At 38.6% G+C, this 14,797-nt stretch overlaps 1 protein-coding gene across 2 annotated transcripts in view; it reads right to left on the bottom strand.

The window, feature by feature from the left end:
* LOC121316055 (serologically defined colon cancer antigen 8 homolog) overlaps nucleotides 1–14,797 on the bottom strand; it is a 147,626-nt gene that overhangs the window by 89,720 nt on the left and 43,109 nt on the right. For both annotated transcript variants that reach the window (XM_041250775.1, XM_041250774.1), the window contains exons 11-13: nucleotides 14,272–14,406; nucleotides 13,645–13,761; nucleotides 8,948–9,090 (exon numbers count right to left, since the gene is read on the bottom strand). In XM_041250775.1, the coding sequence (XP_041106709.1) occupies nucleotides 8,948–9,090; nucleotides 13,645–13,761; nucleotides 14,272–14,406 (395 nt within the window). The remainder of the gene's footprint in view (nucleotides 1–8,947; nucleotides 9,091–13,644; nucleotides 13,762–14,271; nucleotides 14,407–14,797) is intronic.

The raw sequence follows: 14,797 nt of genomic DNA, 5'->3' as shown, positions 1-14,797 counted from the left end.
AACGTATGAATTTAATTGAATATGTAAAAGCAAAACAATAGGCACGTGTATGTTAAACTATAATAATGAAGTGTGACAGCGTACACCCCTCCCTGTGCAGACTTTCTGTTTTGTGCTGTTTTGCATTTGTAGTATTATTATTTAAATGTACTTTTTTGTGCTTATTTAGAAAAACATTGTTTTATTGTTATTATTGTTTGACAGCCTGGATGGGGTTAACATGTCCCATCCAGTTAAAATCGTAAGAATGCATGGTCAATAGCGAGTGATTATTGACAAAGTGGCTGCTGACCACGCTTTTGAGAAAACCTGTACCGAATGTGGTCAAGGGATAAACTAGGTAATTAATAGCCACTCAATCCCTCAGCTGAATGGGGTTAATGTGTTCAGAGGTGGAACAGTAATCGTGAGTAGGAGATAAGGTTTAGAACTACCTTTGAAAATTAACTGAAAGAGTTAACTTTCTGAGAGCAAGGCTCAAGCAACCCTGTGAAGTGTTTAATCAGTGACCAGTGGTTTTTAGAACAGGTGTCCTTAATTAGTGTTGTCCATTGAAAACAATGGGAGAGCAGTGTCAGGTTGTTGTATAATATACAGTACACCCTTGCCATAATAAACCTTTGGGGTCCAAGCCTTTTGTTTGATATATCGAGGGGATCGTTATAGCGAAAGGACAATCAAAATGAACAATAAACTGGTGAAGTTAATGAGATGAGATTGTGAATAAAAGTAGAATTACATGTACCTGTACATCTCATGTCTGCCGTATTCTGCATTGGCGTTATCATATTCATTACAATAAAAGCAAAAAACAGAGCTTTTATTCCAAATCAACCTGACATGAAAAGTTTGACATGAAAAGTTAATTAGATCCTCAAGTCTTTATTTTTGTTGTTTTTTTTCTTTAATCAAATTTTGCTTTGTAGCATGGTTGCTGAAAAAGCCAAAAAAGAGAGTGCTTTTTGACAACCTGTATTCCCGACAGAGATATGCCTGCGTTACTGCATTTTTCAAACGATAGTTTCCAACTTTGTAGCAACATAAAATGATTGTCATTTTGGAGGCATAGTTACACAACGCACACTTTTTATTAAGACAAGAGTTGACTTCACTGCAGAGATGGCATCCCATGCATACAGGCCAGGATGTTGACAGTGTGTTTATATATATATATATATATAGAGAGAGAGAGAGAGAGAGAGAGAGAGAGAGAGAGAGAGAGAGAGAGAGAGAGAGAGAGAGAGAGAGAGAGAGAGAGAGAGAGAGAGAGAGAGAGAGAGACACACACACACACACAGCTGTGGAAAAAATTGAGACCACTGCAAAATTATCAGTTTCTCTGGTTTTATTATTTATAGGTATGTGTTTGGGTAAAATGAACATTTTTGTTTTATTCTATAGACTACTGACGACATTTCTCCCAAATTCCAAATAAAAATATTGTCATTTAGAGCATTTATTTGCAGAAAATGACAACTGGTCAAAATAACAAAAAAAGATGCAGTTTGTCAGACCTTGAATAGTGCAAAGAAAATAAGTTCAGATTCATTTTTAAACAACACAATACTAATGTTTTAACTTAGGAAGAGTTCAGAAATCAATATTTGGTGGAATAACCCTGATTTTCAATCACAGCTTTCATGCGTCTTGGCATGCTCTCCACCAGTCTTTCACATTGATGTTGGGTGACTTTATGCCACTCCTGGCGCAAAAATTCAAGCAGCTCAGCTTTGTTTGATGGCTTGTGACCATCCATCTTCCTCTTGATTACATTCCAGAGGTTTTCAATGGGGTTCAGGTTTGGAGATTGGGCTGGCCATGACAGGGTCTTGATCTGGTGGCCCTCCATCCACACCTTGATTGACCTAGCTGTGTGGCATGGGGCATTGTCCTACTGGAAAAACCAATCCTCAGAGTTGGGGAACATTGTCAGAGCAGAAGGAAGCAAGTTTTCTTCCAGGACAACCTTGTACTTTGCTTGATTCATGCGTCTTTCACAAAGACAAATCTGCCCGATTCCAGCCTTGCTGAAGCACCCCCAGATGAGTCCAATTTTCAGCTTTGCCCAGCACCTGGTCGTCTAATGGTTAGACGTAGAGCTGGAGACAACCAGAGAAACTGATAATTTTGCAGTGGTTTCTTCATTTTTTCCAGAGCTATATATATATATATATTTGGAGTACAAAAAAAAATAAAAAAATCCAGGTTCTCAGAAATAAAGAACTCAAAGGGGCTGCAAAAAGAATACTTTATCTGTGCCTAAATGGGATAAACACATATACAGACTTGTTAGTTTACACAATGTCTTTGAAGAAGAAGTAGTTTACATGGGCTGACAAAACTTGCTTTCCTGTGTCAAATAGCTGGATTTTTTCCATGTCCCAAGCTGTAGTACATTGTTATGCCTCCTGGTGAAAAATATTTTTTCGGGTCATTAAAAGGTTTGGATTCACGTCCAAGGAATTCCTACATCTGTGCAAATTAAATGTTTTTTCTCCATTTAAAACAAAGACAGTGTTAAGTTACTTACCATAACCCTGCTTCCCTGAAAGAGAAGACGACCACCAACATTACTTTTGGGATATGCCTGCCACAGATCAGGTATTCACTGAGCATTTTATGTCAGAGCTGCCGATAAGCCCCTCAGTGGGGTGACGTCCTCGGTCCAGCCTACCAGGGGATTAAACCCAGCAGACCATTTTCTCTTTTGCATCGAACCCGTGAGGGTGACCGATGCAACCACTGCTGGTTGGTGGTCATCTTCTCTTGGTGCGAGCGTGCAACTTCAAGGACCCTCGTGCCTAATGAAGGCAAGGAAGCATCTACCACATTAAGGTGGTAGAACCTGGAGGATGTATGCAGCGTAGCCCAGCTAGCCGCAGTACAAATATCGGACAGCGAAGCCAGCCCCTCTCACTGACCCGCTTTGCAGAGATGATAGTCAAGAGGAAGGTTGTCTTCATTTAGACAGATACTACAACTCTGTGGAGTGTATGGGCTCAAACTGAGCCTTTTTGGGAGCCTCCAGTACAATATCAAGGCTCCATTCGGGGAGAACATCCCTCTGTGGAGGGTGTAAATCGCCAAGCCCCCGTGAGAAAACGGGTCGCCAAGAAATGCGCACCCAGAGATACAGAATCAACAGGCCGCTAGATACACCTTCAAAGTATAAGGTGACCTACCGGCATTAAGCAGTTTTTGCAGAAACTGCAAGATAATTGGCATAGGGCAAGATATGGGGTTATGACCACTAGTCAGACACCAGTCCTGAAAGTATCTCCACTTATAGACGTATAACAACCTAGTGGAGCCTGCCCTAGCGTTCTACAACATGCCCATGACCTCATCAGACAGCCCTGGGGTTGACCAGCGGTCCCGTTCAGGAGCCAGACCCATAATTGGAATCTGCCTGGTTCTGGATGCCAGAGAGTGGCTTTCCCCTGACTGAGGAGCTCCAGGACCTTTTCTAGGAAGGCTGGGAACAGCAGTATTGGCGGGAATGCATAGCGATGAACCGCTTGCAACTCCAGTGTATTTATCTGCAGAGATGTCCAACTGCCTGACCAGAACCCGCAGACTTCTCTGCCAGCCCAGACTGCACCCCAGCGTGAGTTGGATGCGTCCATCGTCGCCACCTGACAGCAGTGGATTACCCCCATCCTTAAACTTTCACGCATGAGAAAGGCTCACCTCCACAAGTGCAGGGCTTCCCAGCATACGTGAGACACAGTCAGTTGACAGTGTGTGTTGCACTTAGGATGTATCCGGAAGGCACTGAGCCACGCCTGAAGAGGGTGCACATGGAGTAATCCAGGCTGGAGGGCTGATGAAGCCGCGACCATCAGATCCAGCAACTTCTGAGACAACATCAAAAGTACTATCGTCCCCTGTTGAATTAGGGATAGGTAATTTTGAATGGCAGCCACTCTGTCGTCTGACAGATAAGCTAACATCGTAATGCATTTCAGCCGGAGTCCCAAGTAAATCATACCTTGAACCAGAAATAAATGGCTTTTGGCATCGTTGAGGATGAGACCCAGCTTCAACAGATGTTACTTCACTATTGCCGTGCCACTGCCCCTTCATGCGACTGGGAACAGTTCATCACCCTGATCCCTTGCAGCTGCAAGGGAGCTAGGGTGGCATCCATGCACTTTGAAAACATGTGGGGGGCTAAAGAGAGGCTGAATGGCAGCATGAAAAACTCAAAGATGCTTCCTTGCAAAGCGAAGCAGATATATTTCCTTTGCGCAGGACGAATAGGAATGTGAATATGCGTCCTTTAAGTCCACAGTAGTGAACCAGTCACCAGGCTGGACAGACTGAATAATATGAAGGTGTGCACAACCGGTGTGTATGGTGGGGAGCACCCAAGTGTCTGAGGTGCAAATGTTCCTGAGCTGCAAGACTTCAGGGACCCTGCTGGGTCTGCCGAGGTGGAGCCCGTTGTGGGGGCTGTCTGGGGCGGCGCTGGAACTGCCTCTGAGACTGCTACTGTGTTGGAATCCCAACGTCCGGCTCCCTCCTGACTTATCTGCAACAGAAGCTTGAGGGCAGCGTCTCAGGTCATCACGCAGGGCAGTGGGGATCGGAAACCATCTAAGTCACCGTGTGAGTACGGGCGGACTCCAGTGCTTTATTCTCTTCCATACCAGAAGACAGGAGGCGAGCATTGAGGATACCTGCCAAGACTTCTCGGCGAGAAGCTGCAGCAATTCCTCTACCGCTGGTCCAAAGATATAGTCAGGGGAGGTAGGGGCGTTGACTGCAGTAGCTGCTTCTAAAGAAGGAGCCACCTTCCCATGGGCCTTTTTGAAGGTCCTCCTCAGCCACGCTGACATCCCATTCCGTAACATCCCAGGTGACCACCGGTGCAGACAAGGTCATCATTGGGGCCGTTATGGGCTGAGCCGGGGCCAGAGACACACACACACATAATCAAATACTGCACAGGCAGTCAATCACACACTACAGACAGCTGTAATATAGATGGCCTGCAATGCAAGCGAGGCAGGCCGTGAAAGAAAGGAGCAAAAAAGAAGCTCAAAGTTAGAGCCGCTGATTCCACGAAAGCGGCAAGCCAGCTCTCAGCATGAATGCAAGGGAACGGCAGTCAACTCAGAGGTGCTCTTTCAAAAGCACACTCGATTTAGTAATACAGAAGTTTACCTTACCGTAGGTGAGAGGCAAAAGAGAAAATGGTCTCCGTGTGTTGACTGTTTAATCCATCCGTAGATGGGACGGACTGAGGACATCACCCCACGGAGGGGCCTATCAGCTGCTCTGACATAAAATGTTCAGTGAATACCTATCATGTAGCAGGCATATCCCAAAAGTAATGTTGGTGGTCATCTTTGAATTGAAAGGGAACTACATAACATTTAGACATCTGTCCATGCTGTTGCACCATGTTCCACAAAATGACTGGAAGTAAAAGAAAAAAATAAAAAAAAAAACATTACATTGTCCCATATCCTTTGATCACTAATTTAATCAACCAGGAGGAAACACTTTTTATCATTTCATATATGCTGCATCATGAGTAAATTGAGACCAATTCAGACATGTAATTTGATTAGATTATGCCTTATAACAGTATGGCTTCAATCACATGCTGTGCAATTCAGCAAAACACAGTATTTAAATCCTTCAGAATCTTGTAAGTAACACAAGCTTCCTTCCAGCTATTTCAAACCTTCTGGCCACTAAGTGTGAATTCAGAGAGCCATGGTCCTGATGCTACTTATAGAAGTAGCTCTGCAGTGGCAAAATAGAAATACAAGTGTTGTTACTTTCACACAGAGCTGGAACAAGCATGGTACTTTCATGTTCGGGGGTTCTAATATTCGTTCATTTGCAAACTGTTATCAAATCCATTATATGTAACACTGTATTAAAGCTGAAAAATATTCAAAAAGTAAGAATGGCCTTACTTCACCCTTGTGAATTAACTACAAAACAAAGGATACCATACTACAGCATTTACGGTTTAAAAAAAAAAAATCTTGTGTGTATTTCATGTAATTTGCTTTAATAACCCCTGCATTTGTCATGTCTTCGCTATAAATAACGTGACCATAGACACATTTTCATAAATTGTTAACATAGCTTTTAAACTTGAATAAACACTTCAAATAAAACTAAATGTGGAAAATGGGATGTTGTGCAATTTCTCTTATTGCATTTCTCTTTTATACTCGACCTATGGCTGAAATGGAAACCCCAGCCCCAATTGCAGTCAATTCACTTTGAATACCTTTGACAGTCAATCTCGGATTGTTATTAACCTTCCTCACAATTCTTCTACTTGTTCTTGACCGAGGGAGAGTTGTGACAGTACCATGAGTCTTGTACTTCTTGATAATATAAACAATAATTGAAATTGGGATACACAAAGGCTCGATTCTCTGAAGCTCTCTCTTCAATCTCATCGCTCTCAACTCAAACTCCAAAGATCTTCAATGAAGACGCAATGATGTAATCTTTAAAGCTGTCCCGGACAAGATGGGCTGCCTCTGGAACAAAGAAAGCTTTTGCCTACAGTACAGGCTTCACAAAGATACTGCACTGTGCTGCTGCACAGCTAACTTCTACAGAGAGGATGACCGTGTTAAGAAGACTTTGTTTTAAACATCGCACCAACAGAATAAGTATCAAACTTATCGGGTTTGTTTACAAGTAACTGAACTGCAGACATGATATTGATAGTCACAATACATAATGTGCGTCTATTCAACTAGATGCTGGACATTGTACAGTTAGCCACTTGGAAGCTAGCACATGTATACTTAATGCGTGACTGAACTGAACAATGAGTGATGAACTATAAAGACTGCTTCACTAAAGCAGAACTCTATAACCAGAGAGCACATCAAGAATTTATTATGAACATTTAACAATGCATTACTCTTCCTTGAATGTTTTATTTAGTTTATTCTTTATACATATGTTTTTAACTATGAAGCCAAACCTTTACTCTTCTTCCTTTGAGAAAATGAATACATGTAATAATTGTTACTTTTCTTTGTCTTATAACAAATATACATTTATGATTGATTTGAAATACTTAAACATACACAATGTTACTTGTTAATCTCTTTTCATCATGAGTCTAGGGACAATTAAGCCAGAATCGCTAGTTCTTATTGAGGTATTGTGTTTATTATGATTAATAATTACATTGTGAGCTATAGGGGTATTTTCTTTAATGGTAATTGGCGAGGACATGGTTGTGACATAAACCATAGATATACAACGTAAATATGCACGACAGCTGATAGTCGTTACGTTAGAGAAAGTCTAGTGAGGTGTACAAAGAAAAGAACACCATACTTACTGTCAAGAACAGAGGTGGCAATATCCTTCTATGGGGCTGTTTTTCCTCTAATGGCAAAGGAAATGTTGTTCCAATGCTTGTTAAAATGGATTCCATAGAATACCAAAAGACATTGGTCAATCATCAGAAACTCTTCGCTACAAAACTTGGTTTAAAACGCAACTGGACGTTACAACACAACAACGATCCAAAGCACACATCAAAATCTACTTCAGAATGGTTAAAGAAGAATAAAATCAAGGTTCTTGAATGGTCTAGTCATAGTTCCGATCTAAATCCGACTGAGAATCTTTGGTATTAGTTGAAGAAGGCTGTGCACAAGAGAAGTCCTCGGAAATTGAATGAACTGGAACAATTTTGCGTTGACTAACGGTCAAAAATCATGCCAAAAAAAAAATCAAGAATCATGCTAAAAGCTCATTGACAAATATCCTAATCATTTAAGAGGTTATTATTGCTAAAGGTGCCTCAACTAGCTATTCATTTCATTTTTCTTGTTGGTAAGAATACTTTTGAATTAGCATTGCTTAAATAAATAATTGTAGGCCTCTATTGTAAATTTTTTCCTTATCCACAAAAGCAAATGTTCTGCTACAAAAGATTTTTCCTAAAATTCTTTGTTTTTGAGAAATTTCTAGAAATTATACTTTTTCATTGGGGTATGTAAACTTTTGACTACAACTGTATTTTTAAAATGGATTTATGCAACATTAGTCAATGATAAAACTACCAGCATACCCTACCATCTAAATAATAACAGATCATTTTGAAACAATCAAAACGTTTGAAACGCTATCGGCGCCTAAACTAAACTAATTAAACATAATTTGAAAATGTAAAATGTGATTTTTTTAATGTTTACCCAAAGATTTTTTTGTATAAGGCACCAGCAGTGATCATGCATTGTTATGATTTGATTGATTTGTTTGAGATTCACTCTGCAAAACAAAGATACACAGAGCATCTTGAAAGAGGCTGTGTGAAAGAAATCATTGATTAACTTTTGTTCTGTCCTTAAATTAACCCTGATTATGAATTTCAAAATGGGACTTTAACATATTTAGATACATACCCCCACACACAAAAAATTTAAAGTTAGTGTTATTTGTGTTGACACTCCTAAGTACAAATGAATAAAAACCCTGTTTCTTAACCATTTTTAACGTGGTTGTAGAAAGGTACACAGGCTACAATTGGTACTGTACTTACTGTATAAGTAAATATTTACAGTATAAGTAAATATGCACACATTTATTTTTCTTTTTTAGTTCCAGCTATTTATTAACTAGATTTACTCAACCTAAGTTACAAAGCTTTAATAACCCTGATAGTATGCGATTGTGTTCTTAGAATACTGTGGTTTAGTATTGGCATATATTTTAATCTTAACAGCTCCTTTAATAAAATGAGTCTTTCTAAAGTCAAACATGTCATGCAGAACACACATAATCTGCAGTGAATCTCTAATAAAGAAGACTGGGGGGTCACCATGAAGCAGCAGCACATGTAGCGACTTACTTAGAAGGATATCATTAACGGCTGTTTGGGGGCCTGTTGCAAGCACCGGCGGAATGAAATTGGTGTTGCAGCATGTAATAGGATTAGGGGTACCTGGTGAGGTGCAGTTGGTGCTCAGATCTGCCCAGCAGCTCTGTCAGTCTCAGGGACTCATCCTTGGCGCGGGCCGAGTCCTGCTGGGCACGTTCCAGACGCTGCTTGGTTTCGCTCAGCTCCAGGTGCAGCTTCTCTATTTCCTGCAGGAACAAAAAGTAATCCGGTAAAGCCAGTCAAAGTCTGAACTGTTTCACAAAAAAAAAAAAATTAAAATAAGGACTTGGATGACCTATTAACATTTTCTTGCGGGGCAACGGACACCTTGGCCCCACCACTTTTGGAAAGGTTCCGGTAATTTGCAGGACAAATTACATTTTAAGCTAGCCTATTTAAAAAAATAAATAAATAAAAATACAACAAAACTTAACCAATGCATTTTGTAATACAGAATGGTCACAAAACGCAAGAGCCGAGTTTGTACTTGTATAAAGTCCAGTGGCTGCTTTTACAACAGAAATCATCAGCCATACCTTTGTCTTGTTGCAAAACATTTTTTCTCCTATACAATAGATAGCATTACTATCATGTAAAAACTACCAATTTTGTTTAAAAAAATATACTGTATATAATTTGAATGCAGTATTTCTACAATGAAAGTAATTTAACAACTACGTCAAATATTGAAGCAGGTTATATATGAATAGTCTACTGGTTATTTAAAGTTTTCAAGAACAACAACAACGCTACTACTATGACTACCAAGAAGAAGAAGAAGCAGCAGCAGCAGCTTGTTATCTGAATGTTGGGTAGTGAGTGGTATCCCACAAACACTGTTTAATTTACATCAAAAGAAATCAAATGATTGTTTTGTAAAACTAACAAAAAAAGAAAATGATCATGTACAACATTCACATTGATAAAGAATATTAAACAGCTGTTTATAAAGTATGATTAAATTTTATAGCCTACCTAAAAACTAGCTATTTTTTAAAAGTTTTACCATGATTTCCTGCTTCGGACACAAATTACATAAAATAGTAACACATGTTTCAACATATCTGAATGGTCTTCTATGGTGTTACAAGATGACAAATGTAGAAACATTCATTGTATAAACATGTCCACAGTTTTTCCAGTATTCACAGTGTTAGTTCTGTCTTTGTGTAGTTTATCAAATCCACTGTGTTTAAAGCTGTCAGTGTTTCTGCTTTGCTGTGGAGAGTGGCTCCTGCAGAAATAATTTCATAGGTTGGCTTGTTATATTTTATTCATTGGTGGCGGTTCAATTAAGATTTTTGCTGCCTGATACACAATAAAGCGTTTGTTTTTCCATTCTTTAATTATCCAAGTTCTCTGTATACTTCCCGTTCTCGCGATGAAAAAAACTCACAGCAAACGTAAAGACTCTGCACACTGAAAGCCTTTCTGTCTGTCTGACTGTCTGTCTGCCACTGAAATGGGTGACACATCTGTCTGCCAATAATGGAATAGTGCTGATCACAGTTGCTGTTTATGACTCTGATCTGAACAACTTCTCCACAGCAGCTTCAAAAAATCAAGAAAAGTAATCTGAAACTTAAATATCAATTGTAAAGAAATAATGTAGATTCTCTAACACTTACAAATCAAACATAATTACAGTTGGTGTTATATCACTGCTTGGGCAACACACATTGAAATGGAAACTTTTTTCTAGACCAGTTTTAAATAAGAACTTTTATAACAACAACATTTGTTTTTACTACTTTATTTACAAGGTGGACAAATAAATAAACAAATATTCTACAATGTACTTTTTTCACGTAAGCATTTAAACATTTCGGCACATTGGTTGTATAACCATTTTGAATGGACAACACTATTTTGTTCTGCTTTAATAAACATTATGTTTAATCGTAAAATATCTTGAAATACCTATTTTTAGATCGTCACATGTTGTGAAATAAGCACTATTATACCAGGAAAAAAATACAGCCCTACACACAAACACACAAGTATATTTCAGCAATACAAACCATGGGTACAGATGTGCCACCTCTCAAAACATAAAGAATGTTTTTTTTGTTAACAGGCTCTCTACTCAGCTATTGAACAACACTGAATTCACTTACACAACAATGATGCCTAATAAGAAATGTTTACCCACATTTGTACGGGGCGGGGCCAAGAGGGATAATTCCTTGAAGTGACAGTAGCCTAATCTACATACAAAACTTTGAGTGTTGCGGTGTGACTGAGCGTGCACATGTGTTTTTTGTCAAAAAATAAAGAGGGCTCCCCCTCCCCCAACTTAAAAGTGGGGGGCCATGGCCCCTCTGGCCCCCTCGGCTCCAGCACCCTGGTTTCAAGGAACAATAGGTAGCATACTATACGTTTGCATGTTTTATACAGGAAAATGTGAGGTTCCAAAAATGACATGAATTATTATTATGCAAGATTTACAGGAGTACAATTGATATATCAATGTATTTTAATGTTACAATAATAACCTTTTGTAATTGTTTGTAACAATAACAGTTTATTTTACTATCACAAAAAAACTACAAATCTAAAAAGTGCAAATCATTTTAAGTATTTTTAGTTTTTCCAAGCTAGGAGTGAATTGCATTACTTTATCCATTGTTTTAATTATTTGTCTCCGATATCTGCCATACATTTAAGGATTAAAGTTCATAGCTTTACTGTCTAACTAAACTGTAGAAGTACTGGTATTGAAATTTACAGTAAAACATGTTTGTGTTTTGTTCCATACTATATAAATTGTTTATTTTGTAGCAACACATATGCCCATACAGCCTAATATCATAGAATGATTTGTATTTTATTTTTATTTTGACCCAATGAAGCTTGGTGGTCTTTTAATGGGTTTTCAGTGATTGTTTAGATGTATACATCTAAATATCTTGCCACTGATAATCGACATACCCACACCAAAATCAAAACATCAGAAAAACGAGATGGGTTGAATTTTTATTCTTCATGTCGGCTCTGTTTTGCTTTGGATCAACTGAATGTGACATATACCTTAATAATATGCAACTTCCATTTTTGCCATTGTTTTAGGATGAGTTGTTGTGACTATATGCGACAAGACAGGTGTGACAAATGTACGTAAAGTCAAAACAAAAAGGCATTTGCTGGTATCTCCATATTCTGTATGTAGCTTGTGGTAAATAATGAGTCACAAAGGTCCACCTCAATTCAATAAGCTTTTGTCTACATACAGGAACAGAATGCAATTGTTACAGTACCTACCTAAAAACAAGCAAACACACATTTTCATTAATTCAACTTTCCCTCTAAATAACTGGGTAAAGAATTTCAGAATAAAGTTTAGTCTCTGAATATACAAATGTGAAAGCATTCCATTTTGTGAAATTTTGTGTTAGAATAAAGAGTGAGTTTTCTTCAGTGTAGTCATGCTAAAGCTGGAGTTGACTCTCCAGTGCAGTTCTCTGATCTGCGTATGTGTAAAGCACATCTTTAGGTTTTACATGCATCACTAATGCGCAATCAAGAAGTCACATTATTTTTTAATGTAGCTTACACATGAAATTTTACTCTGGTAGTAACTCAAAACTACCCCAGGAGCTGGACTAGTTAGGCAAGTGGACAGTCACACTAAAAAATGCATTAAGCCCCGGTCACACCTGGAACGATAACGATTTTTTTTTTAACTCGTTCCAGTTCAAATGAACGGAAGTGATCACACACCACAACGATAACGATCATTGTAAATGATAACAATAGCTATCATTTCAATCTCTTTCAGAGTGATTTTTCCCTGCTACAACGAAAATGATAAACGTTCCTGGCCAATCAGGGCTGCATTAAATGTGACATCATCACATACCTGGTGTTATTTTATATATTATTTTAAACCTGGTAAACAGTAAATACAGGTATTGCAATGAGTTCCTGCAGAGACGACTGCCCTCCACTGCTCCACCACAGAACATCACATCGGAAAACTGGTTCTAGTATACATTAAGGAATCTTTTTTTTTTTTTTTAAATTGTGTTATAAATTATTTTATAAACAGCCATTCATGTATAATTATAGTAAAAGCACAATGTATGATCGTATATGATCCATAAAGACATTTTTTGAGCTTTAAATAATAATAATTAGTATACATAATTTATGGAGTATCATCTATCGTCATATTAAGTAAGGTGTAATCAACGATAAATAGCATGTTCTTATTTTATGTTTTACTTTAATGGGAAGTGGTTGTACCCAAGGCGACAGTGCACACTCCCTTGAAGCAATACCCACAGCGTGATTTTCAGCGCCTGACTATACCAACGAGCGTGTGGAATTCCCCTAACTCCTCCCTACTCTGTAGTATTCTGTGTACCCACACTGGTCTTCTCTATCTCGTACACTTTCAGTTGATCCGATACAACAAGAGTATTTCTTAAAGTTCCTCATCACTGTCCCTCATCTTGCTGGAAATAAAAGTGGACGTGTACTATAAAGCTGATTGGCATTTGCTGTACAATATATCAGAGCCCTTTATCGTTCTGGTGTGGCCACTCCATAAAAGATTTATGGTTATGGTTATTGTTCCAGGTGTGACCAGGGCTTTAAGGTAAGTATGAACTGAACAGGTTGCACACTCAGTGCTCTAAACTACAAGTTTGAAAACTATAGATTAGTTACTGCATTTTTACAGGAAACTCTGAATTCCCAATTATAAGGGTTTCAACCAATTTAGTGATAAACTAAAGGCATCTCATTTATGCTTATACCTGTTCTCGGAGTTCAAGATCCCTCGTGGTTTTAGTTCTGAATTCCCGGAGCTCTTTCTCTGCCTCATCCCTCTTCAATTGAGATTGGTTTAACTGATACCGCAGCTCTCCACACACCTGGATGAAACCAAACACATCTTACACAAAATCACTTTAACAGCCTGTGATAAACAATATAATATGGTGAAATTCTGGTATCTTACATAATGTTTCAATTTGTATGAAACACAGCACAAAAACAACCACTTGCCAATTATCACAAAACATAACAAATACAGTAATCTGCTGCCACCATGTGTAAATGTGTGGCATCACAATGCATCAGTCATCTGTTTTCACTGATCTTCAGCAAGGTTAAATAATTATGGAGCTGGTTGGCACAATGTATTATTGCAATAGAAAAGACAGGAAAAGCCAAGGTTAACTAAACTGTGAGGCTGGAGTGCCCAGTTCCACTACTGAAGGTTTCATTTGTTACAATTAAGCAATGACCCACTTTAAGGCCTAAGTGGAGCTTTAACCAGTGCAATTAAATAATTCAGAACATGGTTGATTCAAAAAGCTGAGCAATCCCTGCTGTAGAGGACTAGTCAAGAGTAAAGCAACAACGACAAGAAACATGTTTACCTTACTGATATCCAAGTCCTGAGAAATGAGCTGCTTTTGAGCTTCCTCCAGCTGATTGGCTACTGAATTATTTTCTCTGGTTAACCTCTCAAGCTGTCCTTCAAGACTGGCCACCTTTACGGATAGTGACATCACCTGCATGAGGAAAAAATAGGTATATAGTTCATGCTGCAGTATCACAGTGCCACCTACTGTCCTAAATGTGCCATGCCACTGTAGCTGTACATTGACTGCAACTATTGAGTTATTTGTCTTGAATAGTACAATTTTATGAATAAGAGTCATCATTATGAAAGGTGTCATTGCTACTGTAGATTTTATTAACTCCAGCGGAGGGCAGAAAAAAGTAGGTCTCTAATATCTCCCATGGGTAGTGTTCACTAAGAAGTTTTGAATGAAAGAAAAAAAAAAAGGGCTGTAGATAACTGTGCTTTTACTGCCCTCTCTTGGAATTAATAGAGCATAACAATACAACTTTCCATAATTATTTTCCTCAAATTAAAAGATAATATGGGCACAAAACTTT

This window comes from Polyodon spathula, chromosome 5 (genome assembly GCF_017654505.1).
Source record: "Polyodon spathula isolate WHYD16114869_AA chromosome 5, ASM1765450v1, whole genome shotgun sequence".
NCBI classification, from domain to species: Eukaryota; Metazoa; Chordata; class Actinopteri; order Acipenseriformes; family Polyodontidae; genus Polyodon; species Polyodon spathula.
Note: the sequence above shows the minus strand (reverse complement) of the source record. Positions and strands in the feature narration are given on the sequence as shown.